General features: G+C 44.1%; 1 protein-coding gene across 12 annotated transcripts in view; it reads left to right on the top strand.

The window, feature by feature from the left end:
• Positions 1-735: 735 nt before the first annotated feature.
• Positions 736-23,673, top strand: part of KCNH7 (potassium voltage-gated channel subfamily H member 7) — a 254,288-nt gene continuing 231,350 nt past the window's right edge. For 10 of the 12 annotated variants that reach the window (XM_083406104.1, XM_083406107.1, XM_083406106.1 and 7 more), the window contains exons 1-2: positions 737-1,484; positions 4,900-5,130. In XM_083406104.1, the coding sequence (XP_083262230.1) occupies positions 1,409-1,484; positions 4,900-5,130 (307 nt within the window). In that variant the 5' untranslated portion in view covers positions 737-1,408. Of the gene's footprint in view, positions 1,485-4,899; positions 5,131-23,673 lie in introns of all 12 variants that reach the window. The other 2 variants (XM_083406100.1, XM_083406105.1) reach the window with 1 other exon arrangement.

The raw sequence follows: 23,673 nt of genomic DNA on the forward strand, positions 1-23,673 counted from the left end.
GCTGCTCCTCCCCTTTTCCACACGTTTGAGAACATAGACCCCCCCCCATCCTTCCTGGCTAGGCAAAGTCGAGCCGTCTAGAAGGACTCCCTCACCTAAGACAGAGAGGCACTTTGACACAGCACACAACTGTGTCTTTTATTGGGGATCCCCCGGCCCAGATATGGCTAGACTAAAGCTCCCCTCATCCCTTTGGAGCTGACCGGAGGGAGTGGCCTTATTTGGAAGGCCACCCACCCACCCAGCACCCACCCACCCACGCAGGTCGCCCCACTCCCTTAGCTGCTGTGGCCTGGGCTCGCCCTAAGTTCAACGAGAGAGAGGAGCCAAACTCTGCCTATGCTCCGGAGTACTATCTCGTACTCGTAGTCTTCCCCACACGTCGACCCGTGTGGGGAGGCGGAGGAGCGTGGCTGCATAGGAGCCAACTCCTAGGGCCGAGGTCCCTCTCCAATAACACACCCACCTGCAATTCAAATGGGGTGTGAGCAGTCTTGTGACTGATTATGCAGGGCGTGACTCCCCCCCCCCCCCATATTATTCAGATCGGCCCCTTTGGGTGTGTGGGTCGCCTTGTAAGACGAAGCGTGAGGCATCGGTTTCCTTTTCTCTCTCCTCCGCCTGACTTGTGCCTCTCCGTGTTGTCTCCGCTGCGTTTGGGGTTTGTGTTGGAGGGGAGGGAGAGGGGACGTGGCTGCCTCTTGTGTAGCCGATCCCTACCGGAGCTGTGTGTGTGCGCGCGCGGTCGCTCGCGTGTCTGAGCGCGCTCTCGTCGCCCGGGAGAGATTTATTGGCTGGCTCCTGCTGAAGCACGCTTGAGTAACCCGAGCTGCTGCGAGCCGCTCCGGAGCTGCCCGCAGGCGGCTCGGCGGGGACGCGTCACCACACTCACTCTCGCCGCTCTGAGCACCGCTCGACGCCGCGCCGGAGCGACCCAGGCAGCCTCGGCTGTTCCTTGCAAAAGGGCGAGTAGGTTGAAGGGCTGGGCTCGGCAAGGAGGAGCAGAAGCAAGGCGGAGAGAGAGAGAGAGAGACGCGCCCCGGCGCACCTCCATCGCCTAGGCGAGTCGCCCTCGTCGCCGCGCTGCGCCTCGACGCGCCCCTGGCCGCCTCCCTGCCCACTCCATCCATCCCGGCCCAGAGCGGGTCAGGTTCGCCCCGAGGTGCTAGGCGAGCATGGAGCTGAGTCCGGGAGGGCAAGCGGCGGCGCGCTGCTGAGCTAAGCGAGCGGCGAGCTGCCCCCGCGGCCCGAAGGGACGATGCTTTCTCGCAAAGGCTAGCTCGAGAGCCAGGCACCCAGCGAACGGAGAGCGCCCGGGAAACGGAGCGAGCGAAAGCCGCCGCCGCCGCCGCCGAGGAGTCCTCGCCGCCGCGCCTGGGCTGGGGGAAGGCGACGCGCGAGGGGCACCATGCCTGTTCGCCGAGGTCATGTGGCACCACAGAACACCTTCTTGGGGACCATCATCCGCAAATTCGAAGGGCAGAGTAAGTTCTCCGCCAGCCTTGGCGTTTCTTGCGCAAGGGGGAATGGGGAAAGGGGGCTGGGTTGGTTGGGGGGGGGGTCTAGGGCAGGAGCTCTGAGGCGGGCGAAGTTGAGCCAAAGGCTGTCGGACGGGGAAAGTCTGAGCTGGAACCCAGAACAGGTCTCAGGGTGGCTTCCCTTCGCATCCTTCCTATCTGGTCCCGAAACATTTCGCTTAAACTCTCAGCTTGTCATGCAGTGAACTCTTTGCTATAGCTATATATACCTGCCTGTCCGCCTTGGGACCGATCAAGTGAGTCAGAACGTACAGAAGGCTTGCTTATGAAATCTCCCATTTTCTCCATCGGGAGTGGGGTTTGAAGTAGATTGGGATGTCCTGGGAAATGCCAGCAGAGAGAATTAGCTCAGGGGCAGAGCATCTGCTTTGCATGCATGCATGCGGAAGGTGCCAGGTTCGATCCCTGGCATCTCCAGGTGGGGTGAGGTTCCCCTCCTGCTTAAAACCCTGGACAGCAGCTGCCAGTCTAGATTAGTGGTCTGATTCTGTTCAAGGCAGCTTCCTATATCCCCAAACAACATGCACCTTCCCACCTTGACCCTATTGGCCAGAGGCTCCTTGTTTAACATTAGTTTATGGGAAAGTTTCCAGCAGGAGGATTCGGAAGGTCTTTCCAGAGGAAACTTTAACTACGATGGATTTGGATTTCTGCCTGACCTGTAGGACCTTTTCCTAATTTCAACAGCAGATTGTGAAATAGGTGCAGTGGACCGCCTTGCCTGCAGTGTCACTCTGAGCATGTTTACTCAGAAGTAAACCTCATATAGATTTAGAAGAAGCTTAGTTCCTAGTAAATGCGCTTGAGGTTGCAGCCTTAGAGTGCAATCCTATGCAGGGTTTACTCAGGAGTAAGCCTCATTGTGTTCAGTGGCACTCACTCTCAGTTAAGTGTGCATCGGATTGCAGCCTTTATCTTTTGGATGCAGGCAATGATTTTAAGAAGATACTGTAACGCCTGGTCTGGTTTGGTTCTCTAATACCGTGAACACCACACACTGAAACAATACGTTGCATGCATGCACATTCCCTTAAATATGTAGTAAAATTAAAATACGTTGAAGGATATTTTAGGAGTAACATGCATTTGCTGCAAATCTGTCTCATTGTAATAGACTCATAGCTCACAATAAAGGTCAGATCCTGCAGCCCTCTGAGATGTAAGTAGCCCATTAAAGTCAGTGGATTTATTTATCGCTGCCAGGGTGTGCATAATGAGACCACTGAGTGACAGGAGCTGCAGTTGCCACAAAGAAAGCTTGTAAATAATCAGGCACCCCATCTGGGATGAGCTGTAAATTACAGGTATCTGACAGAATGTGCAAAGGGTTGAGAGTAACCTATTATATAGGGTGTATTGCAGCCTTTTCAGATTTCCCATCATGCTTCCAGGTGTAAACATTAGGACAATGGCATGTTGTGTTGCTCACGGGGGTAAATCATTCACATTTCTTCCATGTGATAGTTTTGATGCAGCTTGGGAGGGAAGTCAGATGAGTGACTGAATCATGTCTTGGTTCATATTGTGAAGACAGATGCGGCTTCAAAGCTGCGCTTGCCATTAAAAACAGAAGCTTCAGCAAAAAATAAATAAATAAAAAGCACAAAAGAGCAGCCAATGTCATTTTGGTAGAGAGAACCCTTGAATGAGTGTTTCAAGAGAAATGCCTGAGTAGCGTACATTGTTACACTCAGACTGTATAAGAATGATTGAGGTTACCATTTTCTCTCCCAGTGATCTAGAAGTGTGGCTGGTTCCACACTTAAAGTTGCAGTCTTGTAATCACATACTCAGGAGTGACATCCATTGAGTTCAAAGGGTCTTGATTCCGAGTGCATGCTTTGGATCACACTCTAAGCCTGTCAACTGCACTGGGTCTGAAACAAACTGAAAATCAGTTGGAGCAAGAGAACTTGCTTCTTGGTCAGCCGCTCCTGAATGGAGTGTATGCGCTGTTCTTTGCAACTTAACCCTGCAATTTGGCATCATTTTACAGAGCAATAATTGTGGCATAATTTTGTACAGCAATCAGCGTGTATGGGAAGGCATCCATTTAAGCTGGCAGTGCTGTGCAGGAGAGTGCTGGGAGGCCAGTAGTGGCCCAAGCAGGAAGAGGGGAATACTGTAGTTTTCCTTCTTGCTTTACATTGCTATTGCACTGTAACATCTCACAATGAATCAAGTAAAAATCAAGCTTGTATACTTGTCTGGTTATGTGACAAGTAAGAATTGTCCCCAGGTGAGACCCTGAATCGAAAAGAGACCTCTCCCTGAGACGCTGGAGAGTGCCTACCAGTCAGAGTGGACACTTAGGAGCTAGAATCAGTGATTCCCAAACTTGGGTCTCCAGCTGTTTTTGGACTACAACTCTCATCATCCCTAGGAAGCAAGATCAGTGGTCAGGGATGATGGGAATTGTAGTCTGGAAACAGTTGGAGACCCATGCTTGCGCAACACTAAGGAAGATGGACAAATAGATAAGGCAGCTTCCAAGAATCGAGTCCTATTCTCTACTGACCAGAGTGGAAGCTTTTGCAAACTGAATAGACTGTTCACTCTCTTTTAAAGTTTTGTTTCTCAATGCTCCCCAGATTACTAATGTAACTGATGACTAACATAACCAACAAGGTGGCAAAAAGGCTAATGGAGTTTTGTTTTTTTAAATGCACCAGTTATTTTTTGTGGAATTATTTGCAGTGGTGTTAAATTATTAGTAAAACCTCCCTATTCCACTTTTCCTGTTGACCTGTCTGTACCTAGGATTTAATTAAACCTGGAGTTTGCTTCACAATCTCAAACTTTCGGGACCCATGGGCACCACAGACACAAACGCATATAAACCCCACAACCCATTCTGTTGACTACTCCTTTTAAGTCTAGTTTCAGAAAGGGACAGACCCTGATGGTGCTTGGGAAGGCCTCTGTTGGCACCACATTGGCAACCCCTATTACGAGTCCTATTATGAAGCCTATTTCCTAAGCTTTGGCAAGCAACCCCATCTAAAATTTACTCCCTTCCCTCCAGGCTACGTGGGTATCCATCGTAGCCAGCCTTCCCTTGTTGGACATTTTCAGCACAACAAAAGCTACGGTCATATTTGTATTTGCTGATAAGTTTTGCAGTAAAGGTTGCTGGATCAAATCCCGCAGCAATCCAGGTGACTTTGGATTTAATTCATCTACTTTTTATTGATTTTTTTTAAAAGACCTCTGGTACATTTGTGTAGTGTTGAATATCTGTAGTCAACAGAAGTTCGCTATACTGTAGCAGTCAGATGCAGAAATATCTCCTGACAGGCAGCTGTGAGGTTTTATGAAATGTTGCACAATTACTGAAAAATGCATTACTTTTTTATTGCAGATAAAAAATTCATCATTGCTAATGCTAGAGTGCAGAACTGTGCTATCATCTACTGCAATGATGGGTTCTGTGAGATGACTGGATTCTCCAGACCAGACGTCATGCAGAAACCATGCACCTGTGACTTTCTTCATGGACCAGAGACCAAAAGGCATCACATTGCCCAAATTGCTCAGGCTTTGCTTGGGTCAGAGGAGAGAAAAGTGGAAGTCACCTATTATCATAAAGATGGTAAAGTAGTTTCAAATTTTTTTTTATGTCTTTGACAAATTGGCTTCCTTTGGAACTGGTTTTGAAAGATGGCTTCTTTGATACTACAGGTCAGAGTTTTGTTAGGAGTATGTTGTGTGAACCCTGCATTTATACAAAGGCAGCTAAAATAAAAGTACAGTAAATACAATGGGCCAGTCATCCAAATAATGCAAGACCACATTAAGAAAACTTTTGATAGTGGCTTACCTATACAATGCACCAGCCCAAACCTAAAACTGTTTGCCTCAACCCTAGTGGAGCTGCACTTCTTTCATATGCAATGAAACAAGGTCGTTATTCTAAGGGCATTTAATCTGAGGTATCATGCTCCACTCCAATCAGGGCAAGTTGCTTCTGTTTACATGTCCTCAGGATTGGTGTGTAAGCAGGGTTTGTTTGGAATTTGCATAAAAGTGATGTAAGGTAGTTGTTTCAAATGGTAATTTTCAACTTCCCCCTCCAATTTCCATTCCAGGAAGTGATTTCTTTTTTTAAAGAATAGAATAACTCTTGACCGGGGGAATCAAGTGTTTGCATGATTTAGATTTTTTTTCACCTTCAGGTGTTAGTATGTGTTAGGCAGTCACCATCTGTAGGAACAACTGCTGAATTTTGAATGCATTTTTATCTCTTTTGGCAAAATACAACATTTTTTGTCATGATCACCATCATAATCATTTTATTTCAGATTGTACAAAAGAGTTTAGAATTCATATCTAATTCATCTGTATAATATGTTTTTATTAATTGCCCTTGAATTCATTCATGAAATTTATCAATATTGTCTCATTTTATGGATAAGAAACTAAATCTATGAGATTGGTGAGTGACTTACTCAAAATCAATGTAGTGTCTACATTCAAACAAGGAATTATGTGTGCTTGAAGCTAATGAAAACACTGGGCTTATGTATATGTGCTGAATAGTGACTAATGATGAGATTTGAGGTCATTTCGGGATGACCTGTTTATTGAGCATCCATCCTGATTTATTTATACAAAGTTTGCAGGGAGACTAGGTGACGTTGGCTATTTATGGAGCATTAGTTCTGATTTGTTTGTGGGGAGGTTAAATGATTTTGCCACAAAGAAATGCTATCCCTCACTTTCCAGTGCATCATACTCCTTATCACAAAAAGTTTGATTGGGAGGGTAGAGGGATCAGGCATGCTGCCCTGGAACTCCTAACCAAATAATATTTAATTGCACAACCTGAATTTCCAGGTTTGTGATTGAATCCTAGCAGAAAATAGCTGCAGCCTGAAAGTGTTTCCTAGTTTCAGATCTGCCGACAGAAATATCCTTACCAATGTACCCGAAAGCAGAATGAGAATGAAAGCAATGCTATTGTTGATCATATAATCTCTGACAGTCATGTAACCTGTGGTGTCCGTTTTTTGTTGTGTTGCTGATCCCTTGCCCTCGCGAGTGACGCCGCTGTTTAATGAAGGAAAGGAGATTCCGTGCTGAGAGTGTTGATCTGTATGGATTGTTTCACATCATGGAAAAAAGCATGCTCAGGCATACGCTTAGGTTAAAAGGGGCACCTGACTGAATAAGCTACTCAGCAGTCAAAGTAAAGAGCAGTCGAGTCTTGCCCTGAAACAATCAGCTTTAAACAAACACCCTGTCATACTGCTTCAAATACTGAGTAATTACTCTGGAGAGAGTTTAAAAAGGAGAAAAATGGATGGGGGAGAAGGACCTACCTGTTTCAGATGGAGGACAGTTTGGCAATTGTTTTTAGAAAGAAAGATTACAGGCTGACTGAAATATACTTGACATAATTAGTCATGGCATGAACTAAGAACAATACAGTATTATGCTTTTGATGGGGGGGGGGGTGCAAGGAAAATAAGCATGCATGTTCATTTGTCATGATGCAGCCTGATAAGGGAATGGCGATGCTAATTATTTCCGAAGGTTTAAATTAGTTTTCTTTTCTGATTATTCAGCATTATAAGTCGGACATTAAACAAATCCGAATAATGCATAAGCCTGTTGTACTCTATTTTTGTTTGCACTGTGTACATGTATTCAAAGGGGAAATGCAAAGTAATCTCGTATATTCAAATTTGGAGCTTTAATTAGCTTTGGAGGCCTGCCAGCCTGCTGTTTACATTCATTTGAGAACTGCAATGATAGAGGAGAATCAGGCTTTAAAGCAACAGTGACACATGTGGCGCTTTGCTTCTTCTAGCTGGCATTGCCAAACTGGCATTTGGGTACACGGGTGGTGGGTAGAGTTACTCCTGTTGGTGCTAAGAGTATAATATGGAACCCTTAAAAAACCCCAGAACAACAGCTCTGCATTTGATCCCATTCTGAATGTTCAAAGAAAATGTATCTGTTGATCCAAAGTCTGTGGCTTTCAGTGGGTGCAAATGTTGCTTGCTAATTTGTTTTAGCATGCTTGAGATCTTGCCCTTTTTCCAGGCTTCTCAGAGCAGCTTATATAAAAGTTGCCCAATATTTATTCTCACAACAACCCTGTGATGTAGGTTAGACTGAGAGATAATGCCTCGTACAAATAAGATCCAGTGCAAACCTAAACATGCTAATTCAGAAGTCAGTCCCCTAGATTCAATGGATTTTACTCCGTGGTAAGTGTGTTTAGAATTGTAGCTTTGAACTAATGGAATGGCCATTTCCTTTGTAGTAGTTCTCTGACAGGGCCTAACTGCTAATGGGGAATACTTTGCATCTTTGCTACCAAGCTACAGTTCCCAAGATCCAGTTAAACTTATATAAAATATCTAGAACTGTAATGCAGATGTGAACATAGTGACTGGTGCCAAGACAACCTTGGCTTACTGGTGATTATATAAATCTGGGGTTCCTTGTTTCATACCTAACACTCTGTCCAGTGCAACCCTCTGCTTCTCCTGGCTGTGCTTCTCTCTTTCTCAAAAGAACTAGAGTCCAAGAAAGGGTTTGGCCCTTGGTGCTACTAGAGAATCATATCTCTTTCTACAGGACAACAGATTGTCTATTAAAACAGCATGGCAGGTGCCAAACACTAGGGCAATATCCACTCTCTTGGAGCTCCATCCTGGGAGGCCGCCACCTTCCTGTGCGGTTGGTGGAGGGGATGGTTACCTGGTGCCACTCACCTCTGGCCATGCTGGACCCTCCATTTGGGGCAGGCCTCACTTGCAAGGCCAATCGGGCATGGGGGCTGCTTCCTGCCCATCCCTGGCATATTTAATGGGGTGGCCAGATGCAGGCCACCCTCTTTGCTGCATCTGTGGGCTTTGTGTGGTCCACAGGTTGCCAGTTGGTGGACAGGGCCCTAGAGGCCGAAGATGCCATGCCTGATATATTTTATAGCAAGAAGAAGGGAAATGCTAGCTAATGGGATTGTCACCCCTATAAGGAGCTCAAAGCAGGTATTAGCCCCTGAAGGGGAGTGTTGGGGGAAACCCTTTCATAAGCAGAACCCTGAGACTTTTAATGAAATGGATCCAGCGTAGTGTCCGGGTAGCAATAAATAGAAACCATGGCAGTAGCTGCAGCAGCTCCAGTCACATGCTTTGTTATGCCATTGATTTCAATGGGATGTGCATATTTATAGAATTGCAGCAGCTATGTTTCACCCTGTGAACCTTTGGGATGAGCATTGGTGCTTACTTTCTCTATGCTTAAGATGTTGGCAGGTAACTATCAGTGGATATTCAGAAGTAAGACCCATTGAGCCAGGTGGAACTTACTCTCAGGTAAGTGTTATAGGATGGCAGTCCACATTTCAAACTTTCTGAAAGCTTCTTATGACATGCTCCCCAGAGAGGCTTCCCTGATGCCATCATTGCATGTGTTTAGAGGCCAGGTGAAAACATTCCTCTTTACCCAGGCCTATGGCTATTAAATTATCTACAGCCTGTAAAAGTGTGAGGGAGAGGACTGTTATTACGATGACTATTTTATTATCAGGCTTTCGGTCAGTATGCTTTTTATTATCTTTTTATCGCTGATGTTCTGTAATGTGTTTTCAATGTTGTATACCACCCTTGGGTCTTTTGATAAAGGGTGGTATATAAATTGAATTAATAATAATAATCAACAGTGCTATTTTTCTGGAAAAAGAGGTGCCGGAACTTACCACCTTGTTCTCTTATAATGGCCAAGGCGCCCACCTGAGGGGTGCCAGAACTGAGTTCTGGTGAGTTCTGGGTGGAAAAAAAGCCCTGAAACAAACAAACAAACAAACAAACAAACAAACAACCACTACCCCCAGTCTCTCAGTTTGGCGGGCCTGAAGTGTCCCTGGGTTAATTGCTTCACCTGGAAGCTGGATTTTTCATGAACCAATCAGCCAGTCATCAGTCATTGGGATTTAGGAAGCTGCCTTAAACTCATTTAGACCATTGGTCCATCTCACTCAATATTTGACAAGATTTGACGCTGGGGAGGAGGAGGTGGGAACTGATCCTGTTGCTGAGGAACAGAGTCCAGAGCAACAGAGTCCAGCACAGGAGCGGCCCAGAACCCACCCTAAAGGAGCAGCCCAGAACCCCTCCAAAGGCTACTGTCAAGTCTGAGCCAAAGAGTGAGCCATCCTCACCCACAGGTCCAGCTGTAAGGTTCAAAAGACGCAGCAGGTCAGAGGGGGAGTTTTCTGACACTGGGGATGGTCTAGCTGGCCCTAGTGGGTCAGAGGGGTGCCAGAACTCACGCTGAGGAGATCAAACCTGACAGGTTTGAAGCCACAAGTGTGTGGGTTGGTGTGGCTCAGTGAGAACCTGAAACCTTTGAGGATGTTCAGAAACTGCCTCAGGAAGAAGCCAGCAAATGGCATGAGGCGATGCAGAAGGAGATGAACCATCCTCTGCTACCAAAGCAGATATGGATAAAAGACAGTTGGCCATTTCTGGAACCACAAAAGCTTGAACCTCATGGTCCGAGAACAAACAGTCTACCCTGACTGGCAGCAGGGCTCTAGACTGGGCTCTTCCCCAGTCCTGCCTGGTGATGCTGGTGACTGAACTAGATGCTACCCCTCTGAGCTATAGCCCCTTTCAAATAAAACGTCAATTGCTGCATTCCTAACACATTCAAGAATTACCAAAGTTAACATCTCTACCTGTCAGTAAATGGCTCTCAGCTTCCTGGGATGTTCCAGCGTTATAAGAAGCAATTTCCATGAGAAGCAGGAAGAAGAAAGGAGATTTTAATAGGAGGGTTTAATGTTGGCGAAGCCACAAGCAATTGATCGAATTAAACTGATGAAGAGTAACACTTCTACGGTCCATGTAAAATCACCGTGGAGAGTTATGCATATACCCTGTGGGAAAAGGAGGCTCGCCTTACAGAACCCTGCTTAAACTGTATCTATATCATTTTTGTAGTTCCCTCCCCTTTTTTCTAATAGAACCATTTGTCTAAAGTTCAAAGTCTATATGTATATTTCATTCCATGCCATGAGCTAATCCTTTATGGGAAATTAGTAAAATAACCAAGGTGGTGGGGCATAATCAAAAGGAGCACTTGGAAAACAGGCCAAACTTTGATGTATAAAAATACTTTTAAAAAAAGAAAAGAAGTGATGACATACATCTCAATGGAACAGCTAAATAATCTGCATTCCCTTTGACTGCAGTCACTCTGCTCAGCTCAGGAAAGGTGTGTGTCTTAAGTTACCAAGGTATATGAAAATCATATAACCAATTATGCCTAAATAAAGTGTTTTCCAAAGTTGCCCAATAGGCATTAGTAGCTATTAAAATTCAGAGTAACAGGGAACAATGTTCCTCCTCATCTGCTGCATAACATCCTTTCTACAATCGGTTTATCTTTAGTGACTGATCTGATTAGGTATCTTTGCAGGGGAGATACTGTTTATGCAGTATATCAATATTTTTGTTTTAATAAAGTTATTTGCCATGGAGATATGTGACAGCTCTTTCTCTGAGGACTCCCATTTCTCTCTTTAAGCCATTATTGCATAAATCATACTTGACAGCTGTAAAATATTGCTTGGGGTGATAAAGCTGTAAAGCTTTGACATGAAAACTATAATTGTGAGGGGATCGAGGGTGGGGGGTTGTGTATTTAAATCAAGGAGCACTGTATCCTGTCAGCCCTTTTCATGTGTGATGGGTGCGCTGTAAGATGATGAAAGTCAGAGGTACCTAAGTGTAGACATCCTATGAAGTCTGATTATTGACAGGAGAGTGAAGTTGCTCAATGCTGCTGCGTAACCGGAGAGATTTTGTGGAGGAGGAATACAAGGGCAGGACGTGGCGGTGACAGATAACATGACAGCCGGAAAGAATTACTTCTGACAGTTCTTTTGATATTCCAAAGAGCGAAATAGTATTGCCACCATCTTTTGTTGAATTGTGCAACACGGAGGGTTGATCTGATAAACAAACAGAATTTTGCTTCCCAGAATCACTGAAGTTACTAATCAATAGTTTAAAGGGCGGGGGGGGGGGGGGATGAATTTATATACTCAACAGCACATTGTGTTTATCATTTGTACAATGCATCTTACTCAGCCTTATGAGGCTGAGTCAGTAATATGGGCGATGGCAAGGTCCAGTGGCAATAAGCAAACAAAGAGAGAATGCCTAGGAGCATAGGAAGTTGCCTTATACTGAGTCAGACCATTGATCCATGCAGCTCAGTACTGTCTCCACTGATGAGCAGCTTCTCTCTGGAGTTTCAGGCAGGGGTCTTCCTTAGCTGGAGATGCCAGGGATTGAACCTGGGACCTCTTGGCATGCAAAGTGTATGCTCTGCCAATGAGCTATGTTTCATAACAAACAGGGAGAGGAAGAGCAGGATGGCTGGAATGTGGTGGCACAGAGAGAAACAGAGGAGTTTGCAATCCTGCTAATTCTCCAGCTCTACTGATCATCAGAGACGGCTCCTAAGTGACTTTCCTTGTAAGACAACAGCTCTTTAAGGGGGGGGGGGAACCCTGACAGCCATCCTCCTGTATTTCAGGCAGAGTGCTTCTTTCAGTCCTACCTGGTAATGCTAGGGATGGAATGTGGCCCCTTCTGCACACTTGAAGGACGACAACTACTACTAAGCTACAGGCTTCTCTATGACATGAACCCTTGATCTGATCCACCAAGGCAAGTCTTAGGTCCTGAGTTTACATTTAAGGAACTGTGGCTGAATAGTAGAGACTCACCCGGCAAGGCCACGTCTTCAGTCCATGGAGTGAGTGAGGACTGAAATCCAGATGTCCTTTTTGAGGCATTATAGCCTCTTTGCTATACTGGCTCCTATTGATGATGATGACATATTTATGTATATCTCACCTTTTCCCCTGATGGGGACACAGGGTAGCTTACGCATAAAAATGAGAACCTCTAAAAACATATAAAAAACAATTGTTAGAAGTAAAATTGTATACATATATGAAATCTATTTAAACCATACAAATAATTGCAATATAAACAGCAAGGCCCCACCCCTTTCATTAAAAGCAGTCAGTTCCCCAAAGCCTACTGAAACAAGAAGGTCTTCACCTGCCAGTGGAAGGACAACAATGAGGGAGCAAGACTAGCTTTTCTATGAATGGAGTTCCAAAGTCTGGGAGCAGCCACGAAAAAGGCCCTATTTTTCCTTAAAGTATATATGTTGCCTCTCTGCCCAAAGGTACCTGACAACAATACCCCCCCCCCCCGTATGGGCCGGTCTTGACAGACTCTAGGGTTGTGCGCCCATCTCACTCAAGAGGCCGGGGGCCAGCGCTGTCCGGAGACACTTCCGGGTCACGTGGCCAGCGTGACATCGCTGCTCTGGTGAGCCAGAGCCGCACACAGAACGCCGTTTACCTTCCCGCTAGTAAGCGGTCCCTATTTATCTACTTGCCCCCGGGGGTGCTTTCAAACTGCTAGGTTGGCAGGCGCTGGGACTGAGCAACGGGAGAATGCCAGTAATTCCTTGTCCTATGCCAGGAGTGGGGAACCCTAGACTCTGGGGCGAAATGGAACCCTCCAGGCCTGCCTATCTAACCCTTGGAATGCCCTTCCTAGCCCTGCTTTGTATCCAAAAAGTGTTTTTGCCAGGCTGGGATGTGTCCTTTAACTCTGCTCGTTTCTCTTGGTTGAATGGCTCAAGCATAGAACTCTGTGTGTGTTTGTAAAATGTAGTTTCCAATACAAAAGTAAAATTTAGAGGGGTTTATTTTGGCCTTTGGCCCTGCCTACCGTAAGACGTGTGACCCTGGGAAGGTTTCCAAGAAAAGGATATGGTCCTTCTTGGGGGGGGGGGTATCCCCACCCCCTCACATGCCATAGTCTAGAAGACTGTCAGAACCAGAGTTGTTGTTGTTGTTTTAAAAAAGCCATGTGTTTTATTGCATTCTGAAGCACCCAGTGAAAAAATTCCTAGAGTGGAAACCAGAATTCCACACAGCACCTGCTCCCCACCCCTGCTCAGAATAGTATTTAGCACCCTCGATTTACAAAGGTTCATCTCCCACATTAAAGCTACCTTGGCGAAGTGCAACACAGCCTTTTCAGTTTAGCCTGTCGCACCTATTTGCCATGGGTGTTCTGAGTGACGTTTTATCAGTCAAGCTCACTGCCCAGGTTAATAGCCTGTAACAAAGCTCCATCTCAAAAACCGCTGAAGTAATGACAGAGCACGAGTCACAGAGGTGAAAGTTAGCAATTGCTATTGTACAGTCTGCCGTCTCATTAGTCACGCCTTTTGTTAGAAGATCAGGTGAACATTGCTGCCGCTGACCTTCTGCACGGTGGCACCGAGGTGTTATCCAAAAACCCAGGTTCCTCCGAAGAACAAGAGGGGGCCCTCTTCTTAGCTCCAAACCTTGTGTGTGACTTTTATTGCCAGCATGAAGCACAATCCACTGAAAGTTTCTCCTGCAGTCAGAGGAGACTGGTTTATTAGGGCAAAAGAGGACACTGCCTAACTACCCTTAGTCTGCCCTCAGGCCACACCTGCCTGCTTTCTTTCTTACAACCAGGCAGAGGGTGGCTCTGACTGACATTGGCTTTGGCTCCACCTACAGTTAACCTCCCTGCCTTTCACCCTCACAGTCGCAATGAGCACCTGCCTGCAGTAGACCTACATCACAGTGGATGATGGTAGCTGCTTAGGAGCACTGCCAAGCCCTTCTTTAGCTTCTGCACATTTCAAGCAAGTGGGAAAAATAGTCAGCAAACCCTGCCCATTTTTAATATTCACAATGCTATGCGGAAATATCTAAGTCATGTATCTCACAGAGACATAATGCTCCAAGTTATTCGCACAGATACAAAAACTTAGGGACTATGCAGAAAGGGCAAAACTTACCAGAAGAAAAAGGAAGAAATCAAGATAACAAACTTTTATTCCTATTAGGAATAATTGGGGATGAAATTAAAAAAGAAGATAAGATATTATTCCAGTATGCTACAGTTGCAGCTAGAATATTAATTGCACAAAATTGGAAAAGTCCAAACACCCCAGCGACCAGAGATTGGCAAATAAAATTATTTGAATTTGTTGAATTAGCAAAAATGACACAAAAAATCAGAAACCAAAAAAATACAAAGTTTATTAGTAACTGGAATAAATTTATGGTATACATTGAAGGAAATTATAGAATCTTAAAAACTATAGCAGGTTTGATATAGATCTTACGATGCGTAAACCATTAACAATTAACAGCTGCAGGAAAAAGAAAGTATTTTTATTAAGAAGCCCGAAATCGGGAGGGAAGGAGGTCAGTAGGTGTGTAGAGGAAATATTTAAATATTTAAAGATATAAAGATTTAAGTAGGAAGACAAAGAACTGTAACGGAAACTGATGTTACTTCTGTGTTATGTTTGGATATCTCTTCTGAAATTGTTGATTTGTTTTTTCTTTTGGTTATTTAAGTGAAACTCAATAAAAAGAAATGGGGGGGGGGGAAGATAACAAACTTTTTATAAAAGAATGGAAATGGTTTATTGAATATTTACAAAAAAATGTAAATAGATAAGAACATTGGCAAGATTATTGTAATAACCTGCAGTTTTGTAAGAGTATATAATTAAAGTAGATGAATAAAAGAATGAGTTAAATTAATTTAGAATATGCACAAAATGATAAAAATAAAATTAAGGAACCACAGAAAGAGGAGGAAAGAAGCTGAGTTTTGAAATGTTAAAATGACTGTAAAATTATTGAAACTGATGTAACTGAAAATCATAAATTTTATGCTTTTCTTTAAAAAATGCTCCAAATTATTCTTCCCTGTCTGTGCTCAGTGTAGCCTTGGCTGTGCTGGCTTTGGCTGATGGAAATTGCAGTTCAATCACATCTGAAGGCCACACATGTTGCCCACCCCTAGCGTAAATCTTGCAACATGTTTCACAAAGCTGGGTCTGCCTTGTGCAGCATACATCAGTTGAAGGTGGAAACATTGGCCACCTGATTCACTTGTCACCAGGATCTTGGCATCCTAAACTTTATATATTCTGTTTGGAGGCTGTCTGGCCCAAGGCCAGTTAAAAGATCAATAGAAAGAAGAGCAGTGGAAGCCTCAAAGTGGCCCACCAACTGATAGCAGCAGGTATCTGAACTGAGCAGGCACACGGGTGCCCCCCCCCCCGAGAGGCAGATTTAGGGCAGCGCCAGTGGTGAGGTTACACTGGGTGCACAGACAAGGAGGGCACCTTCTCAAAGCCTGGTAGGCAGTAGCCTGGCTTCAGGAGAGACGTGTACTGGCTCTGACAGGGTCCTAGAGTACTCCATCCTCCTTCCCCAAGCTGGACAAGCACTTACCGGGTTTTGGGAAGGAGATAGGAGGGCTCTAGGGCCATACCAGAGCCTCACACCTCTATCTCAAAGCCTGGCTTAAGCTGGCGCTGTAAGGGTTGCGAGGGGAGGGTGTCAAACGCCCTTACACAGTGCAGCATATAACCAAGGTCTCCCCCTGTCTCCCCGTTACACTCTTCTCTACTATGGGGAGAGGTATTGCATTTATATTTAAATTAAATTATATTCACCTCCAACTTTGCATCAGAAAGATCAATCAGCTTCTCTAGTGCAAAATAATACCTTTGTTTTATAGCCTATATGCATTCTTCAGTTAAGTATAGCAGAGTCCTGGCTGACATAGCCGAATTGCAGTGATGGTTCCAGGACACTTATCAGTTGCTTAGCAAGTTGATTATTTGTGTGCACCCTATAACAAAGTGTCAAGTAATTGATGGTTTCTACAGCTACTGTTGCAAAAACAATATTTCGTATACAAAACTCACAGTCTGAAAGCGTTCAGCAGAAGCCTACACTTTCAATTTTGTCTGTAGATTTTATTTAATGCCAAGAATAGATCTGTTTGTTTCTCCTTCTTCTTTGCCCCATTTTTTAATCACCCACTTCACTGAAAAGCTCTTAAATGCCATGAAAGTAGGTCTTTTCCATCCTTGTAAAATGTCTGCTTTGTTTTTCAACAGTGATTACTAATAGCTATGAAAAGTCTTACACAGATGAGACACCAGCAGTTTTCACACTGAGACAATATAAATGCTCTTACACGTGCTAAAGGAGTTCTAGGTAGGCACTGTTTTGCAAACACCTTGCTCCGTATCTCTTTCCAATGCCATCATGTAATTTTGAACTGCAAAACAATTATGGCTAATAAGACTTTAATTAACTCTGAGCACTTTATTATGAGTGCATCATATCTGCAATGAAGCAGTCTTGCTTCGGAGGCTAATTATCAGTGGAGTGATTTTATTTCCCTATATTTTAGTCAGAAAGTGGAAGAAAGTCCCTTACCCAATTGCAGGAGACAAGTTGCTAACATCATTCCAACTTGCTAATAGTATTCTGCAACTTGACAAATGTCACACTCTCTTTCTTACCTCTATAGCAAATGCTAACATTTGAAGCTTGGGAGGGGGGGAGGGGGATTTGCACCCTGTATTTATGGAGACAGGAAAAAATGAAGCTGTGAGTGATATAGCTGTACCAGCACCCTGAGCTTACGGATGTGCTTTGTGCAGCTCAGATCTCAGTTCTGTTACTTTCATCTTTCCATTCTTTGTCTGAGGAACTCGAAACAGCTTACGTATGGCTACCGAAAGCAACAAAGAGTCTCGTGGCACCTCAGAGATTATCAGTGCAATCCCCAAGTATATATACTCAGATGCAAATCAGATGGAATACAATGAGGCCTCTTCTAAGTAAGTGTGGGTACGATAGCCATACTATAAATTTATTGTGGTTTAAGCTTTTGAGGACCAGAACTCACATCATCATATAGTGGTGCCTCGGGAATCTTTTGTTGTTGTTCTTACAAAAAGCTAGCAAGATGTAAGATGTAAATTGTCGAACTGTTTCTGTTTAGTAGCTACTAGCTGCCAGCTATCAAATATATCTGCACTTATGTTTAAGCAAGTACAATCAGTCAGCAAACTACTCTTTAGCCCCGAGAGGAGGCCATATTACAGACCCTCCAAGCATCCCTATTTTCCAGGGAGAAATATTAGAGGGTATTGAGTTATCCAACTCTTGAGCCATCTGAAGGCAGCCCTGTATAGGGAAGTTCTTTAAAAAATGTTTAATGTTTTATTATATTTTTATATATGTTGGAAGCCACCCAGAGGGGCAGGGGCAATCCAGTCAGATGCATGAGGTATAAATAGTTGTTGTTGTTGTTGTCCTATTTAGAACATCCCTATTTTCATCGGAGAAATGTTGGAGAGTATGGTATTAGCAACAATATGGCTCCTTCAGAATGCTTAAATGTTATCCACTCTGTCATGCTTCAGTTTGTGAGTGGAAACTCATCTGCTGGAAGCTCTATGAAAATTGTATCGGACCACAACACCCTGCAGAGACCAACCAATTCAGGCAGCAAATCAGTCACAGAGTGCCCACACATCCTGCTTAACACAGCCTTCTGTTTGAAGTGCTGCCTGATCCAAGCCTGATTTTAGGGAAAAGAGCTAGAAGAAGGGAAAGTCTTGATGCTGCCTTGAAATTGCCCTTCAGGACTTAGCACCTGGACAGCAGACACCTGGTCACGCTAATCTTCACTACAGTGAACTGCCAGTCAGCATAGACAATACTAAGCTGGAAAGACCAATGGTCTAACTCAGTGGAAGGCAACTTCCTGTATCCTTGGCCCAGTATACTATACCTGTTGTTCAGCCCGGACACTAAGATCCAACTCTGAGGGCCTTCTGGTGGTTCCCTCACTGAGAGAAGTGAGATTACAGGGAACAAGGCAGAGGGCATTCTCGGTACTGTTGCCCACCCTGTGGAATGTCCTCCCATCAGATGTCAAGGAGATAAGTAACTATACAACCTTTAGAAGGCACCTGAATGGGGACGTTCTTAACGTTTGATGTTTTATTATGTTTCTGTATATGCTGGAAGCTGCTCGGAGTCAGATAGGTGGGGTACAAATTATTATTATTATTATTATTATTATTATTATTATTATTATTATTATTCCATTTCTATTATTATTCCATTTCATATTATTACTCCATTTCTACAGAGTAGGTTCTGAACAGACATTATGAAAGAGAGAGAAAGAGAGCGCTTCCAGGGAAGATAGGTAGGAGTACAAAATGCCCAATCATGGCAAATAGAATTATTTCTTCACGGGCCAGCTCTGTTTTCCCACTTATTTCTTAATAATATGGCTCAATAGATAGAAGAGAGGGGTGGGGAGGGGACAGCAAAACATTAGATAAGCCATGACACAGGCTTCATAGGTTCACTTCTAGAGGATTAAAGGACAATGACACCCACACAATTCTATCCAGTAGAGATCGCATTCTCTCAGCTTTGTAGCTACAGCACTGTCCCTGATAGAAATGCCAAAGGTATGAAACATTTCACTGGGGATTTAACTCCTGAAGCCGCAGCCGCTTTTCAACTTCATGTTTTGCATGTAGGTACAGATGCTCAAGCATAAACTACATGCAGCTCTCGTGAAGCATAAAGCACAACTGCAAGTAACATTCGGCTTGCGTCTCTTGGAAATACACCAAAGTGGATCCCTGCTCTGCTCCTGGTTACTATGCAAGCAGAATAGGAATAGATAGGGGCAGAAGGGAGGAACCCTGGAGGAAGCAGTGAAGGGTCGGAGAACGTCTTCCATGGGGGGTGCAGGATGCAAATTCAGCGTAATCTCATGGCTATTTGCAAATGCAATTATTTAACTTGCAGTTGACGGAGTGATTTTATTTTATTGTTCACTGATCTTTTGTCGATATTACCTTGTAGAAATATATATGTCTGTAAGAGGGAGTGTGAAATATATACAGATTCCTGAATTCTGTTTTTCATTAGACTTTGAACACTTAGAGGGTGACAATGTGACTTGTTGTACATTTGGCTTGTCAACCACACTGAGCACAGTTATGTGGTATGCAAGTTCAAAATGAAATGAAATGAGAAATGAAAATTGAAAGATAAACTCACGTATCTGCTCCTTGGATAGGCATGCCAGAGCACAAAAGGAGAGGAAGGATCAGTTTTCATATTTAGGAGAATAACAAAACATGAGTTTTACACTGGTGCTCTTCTGACAATCTGACTTCTTTCTAAGGACTGGGGCTGCTTATATCAGTCACTGGCTGCAACTGTCTTCCATCCTTTGCCTGCTTCTTTGCCATCCTTCCATTCATCTAAGATAAGAGGCATAATATCCTGGATCTTTTTCAAATTTTTCACTGATACGGCTTTCCTGCTCTACCAATTTAACTCATTCAGAAGAAGTCAGGAGTTTAAATTTCCTTGAAAATGATATCAATGGTGTCAATTAACGAATGCTGCGAAAGTGATTTATGCCTGTTCATATTTCCTACTTGGCATACTCCCATTTTTCTCTTTTTTTTAAAGATAGCTATAGATTGCTATAGAGGCAATGAAAGTTGATACAGAGTTGTGTTCCTGAGATGCTGATGCCTAGTGATTTTATCACCTGAACGGGTTTGGAGCTGGTGTGGTTTTTGCTTTTTCTCCCTCTGTTATGTGGCCTGGCTCATGTTCCCAACTCATGTAGAATAATTTGCAAACACCTTCCCTGATGCATCTGCTTGTGGCAGACTGCTTCAGGCTGTAATCCATAGGGGCTAGGGTGTTGCTAGCTTGATCTTTGAACAGAGATTTGGCCTAGTTGGCATCATAGGCTATTCCATGTATACAATTGCTTATCTGCAGTGCCTTGATTTCTAGTATTGCTTGTTTGGTTTGGGATCACTTGTCTTTCATGTCTTCTTGTGGTCCTACTCCTGTATAAAACACTTCTCTCCTCTTCTGCTGCGTGCCCTGCCATATTTGACATAGGACTTCCCCCTGCTGCTTTCCCCAGTAGCTTATTCCCTGATAAAGACACGTGCCATTCCAAAAATCATTTCCCACATTAAAAATTGCCAGTTGTTATGATGATGTAGCTGTTAGAAAACTTGTAAAATATCATTCTCCTTCTTTCTTCTAAATTCAAGTCATAATTCAGGTAGAGACATAATTCAGACAAAATGGGACGACTGGATTTTTCATTCTTGTGTACTTATTACCATGCTACACAGATTAAATAGGGATCAGGTCAGAAGTTAAGACAACTTGTTTATTATACAGAGGTAAAAAAGTAAAGGGCCCCTGGATGGTTAACTATGGGGTTGTGGCGCTCATCTCGCTTCAGGCCAAGGGAGCCGGTATTTGTCCACAGACAGCTTTCCGGGTCATGTGGCCAGCATGACCAAACCGCTTCTGGCACAATGGGACATCATAATGGAAACCAGAGCACATGGAAACTCCGTTTAGCTTCCTGCCACAGTGGTACCTATTTATCTACTTGCACTGATGTGCTTTAGAACGCCTTCTGTATTCATGCCCTGCTACAAAGTTGAACAATATATTCTTCATGGCCAGGATTCAGGCTTGCAAATGACCATGCTAATTGGACTATAGCCCTTAAAAAGATTGTCAGAAGGTGCATGTAGGAAACGAACGATTGGTTTTATTTTACAGCATAAAGTATACAGTGCCACATTATTTGTGAGACAATATATTTTCCCCTGTATAAATACTTTTACAGGAAAATAGCTGTTACAGTTTATTATAATGCTTATTATATTCACACAAAACCAAATCCCTCTCACTGGAGCATGTTTTAAGGACTCTGGAGCCCTCATCCAAAGCAGACTATGTATCTTCATCTCTTTGTTGACTCAGCTGACATGTCTCTAGCTTTGATATACTGGGAGGAATGATGTTAATGCAGCTAACTTCTTTTCAACCTAAACTGTGCACCTTGTTTTTATGGAGTCAGAAATCTGAATCCTGGTTCATCCAGGACCCTGTGAACAATGCTCCATGAGGTGGTAAGCCTCTTAGTGACTGTAGCAGTTCTGACAACTGCCACAACCACCTGCTGAAAACTGCAGCCCCATCTTCTTTCAGTACCACTATTGTCTGCCTGCTTATCCTCCATCCACCACAGCCTGGCTTCTTCTGGCAATCAGAGCAGCAAAGAGGAAGAAGTAGGCACTGCTTGTTTTCCCTCTCTTGTTCCTCTCTTATGTGCCGAGTCTAGAAAGAAGTTATGCGCCACCAGGGAGGGAGGGAGGGAGAGGGTAATCTACAGGTGGCCATAAGCAGTTATTAAAGCTGCTAGCTGCTACAGTCACTTGGAGACTTCTCACAACGTGGGTCCTCATCCGCAGGCTTATGTGTGAACAGGGATTTCATCATCACCACATTCTCTCACGAAAAAGTTTGAGGCTGGCCTATCCTCATCTGTGAGCTATGTCAAAAGGAATGATTGTTGGGCTACTACAGCAGATAATGAGATAAGGCAAAAGGACAGAATTGGTCTTCCCTCTGCAACAATTTGGATGCAACCCAGAAAAAAACAGATGTTCAGTTGCAATCCCATTGTTTTCGATGAGATTATCCATCTGTCTTTATTCCATGTGTTTGTATTTTGTCTGCATACATAGACCCTGTGCACAGCCTGTACATCCTTACAAATGTAGGCTCTGTGTCATGAGTTGGCAGGATGATGGGGAGGAAGAAGAGGATCCCGGTGAGTTGCAGCCAGGACTGGGACGCACTGGGGCAAGCAAAGGATGGGGAAGAAAGTACTCACAGGGTGACGGAGGATGGCGAGGGGATAGAGGTTAATACACAGGAACCAGAGCACCAAAGGCAGAGGGACCCTTCTTCATATGAACACGGCAGGCACTGAGTAATAGGGAGCAGTCGGAGTGGTGCTCTATGAGGCTGAGGCAGGCAAGGCCCACAGCTCAGGTCCCTAGCCAGCCAGATGGGGCTCACTAGCTATGGGAGAAGGTGTGATTCCCCAGCTGAAGTAGGCTTAGGACAGGTGAGGGTCACATGTCTCATTAAGCAATCAGCATCCAAAGTACAAAAGCAGAGCTGAGGTACTATATCTGCTCAATTGCCCATGGTGATGGACCTTGGCTTGGATGCTCCTGGACTGTGGTTCAGGACTGTACTTTGGGTTTGACTCTAGACTGTATCTTGACTGTGGGACTTCAGACTTGACTACTTGGATTGACCCTGGACTGTGTTTCCTGACCTTTGGAATTTGCTTGTGTGGCTTGACCCCCAGACTTAGGACTTGACATACTGACTTGCTGCCTGGAAAGCCAGGGGTCCAGGACACTCTGTGCATGTAGACAGGAACTGAAGGTACTTCTAGATGGGTATTGATTGCTGGATCGCTGCTCCTCATGCATTCAAGTTCTTTGCAGTGTGTCCTCATTATGTCATTGGCATCAAAAGGCCAGGCTATATTTCCACCGCCACCAATTTAATCCAGATTTTCCCTTTTGGGTAACAATTCATTTGTTACTTCTCAGTGACCAATTTACAATATTAAGCCCTCATCTGGAAGCACCCCCTGAAGGAAAATGGCTCCCAATTCTTTGCTTATACAGAGGGTCTATTCTTGGATCTGCAAGCCATCCCAACCATACTCCTGTCCTTATGACTGTTCAGTCTATCTAAATTGATTTTATGAGCATGGCTTTAGGTTGCAATGTTTAAACACATTTACAGGAGAGTAAATCCTACTGAACTTGGTGAGACTTATCTCTGATTAAACAAGCTTGGTACTGAATTATTTTGCATTGATTTTTGGATTTGGTTGTTTTACTGCCACTCATGCCTTGTATTCCTTTAAAAATGTGCTCACTGTATAGTTAAAACATTTCTCAAGTACAGAAGCTATGGCGTATAGAGGGGAACCATTGTTTACATAATCAGAAAGCACCTCCCCTTTCATTTTCCAAACTCTGGTTACCTAAAATGTTATATGAAAGTGTTCTATGAAAATGAACTCACTTAGGGAGAAGAGAGGAATCCAGGTAGATGGGTTGGCAAACATAAGGTAAATGTGAGTTGCAGGTTTCATTTTTGTTCAGCTCATTGAGAGACATAATCAGGGATATGGCTAGCAACGGTGGCTCTTGCCTACAGGAACTGGAAGGCAAGGAGGCCAACAGCAGGTGGAACTAGAGTTCCTCAAGGGCAACAATGAGACTTAGAAGGATGAAGCTGACAGGCAGTGCTGCCATCCCCTGG

Source organism: Podarcis tiliguerta (assembly GCF_965153285.1).
Source record: "Podarcis tiliguerta genome assembly, chromosome: 1".
Taxonomy (NCBI): Eukaryota; Metazoa; Chordata; class Lepidosauria; order Squamata; family Lacertidae; genus Podarcis; species Podarcis tiliguerta.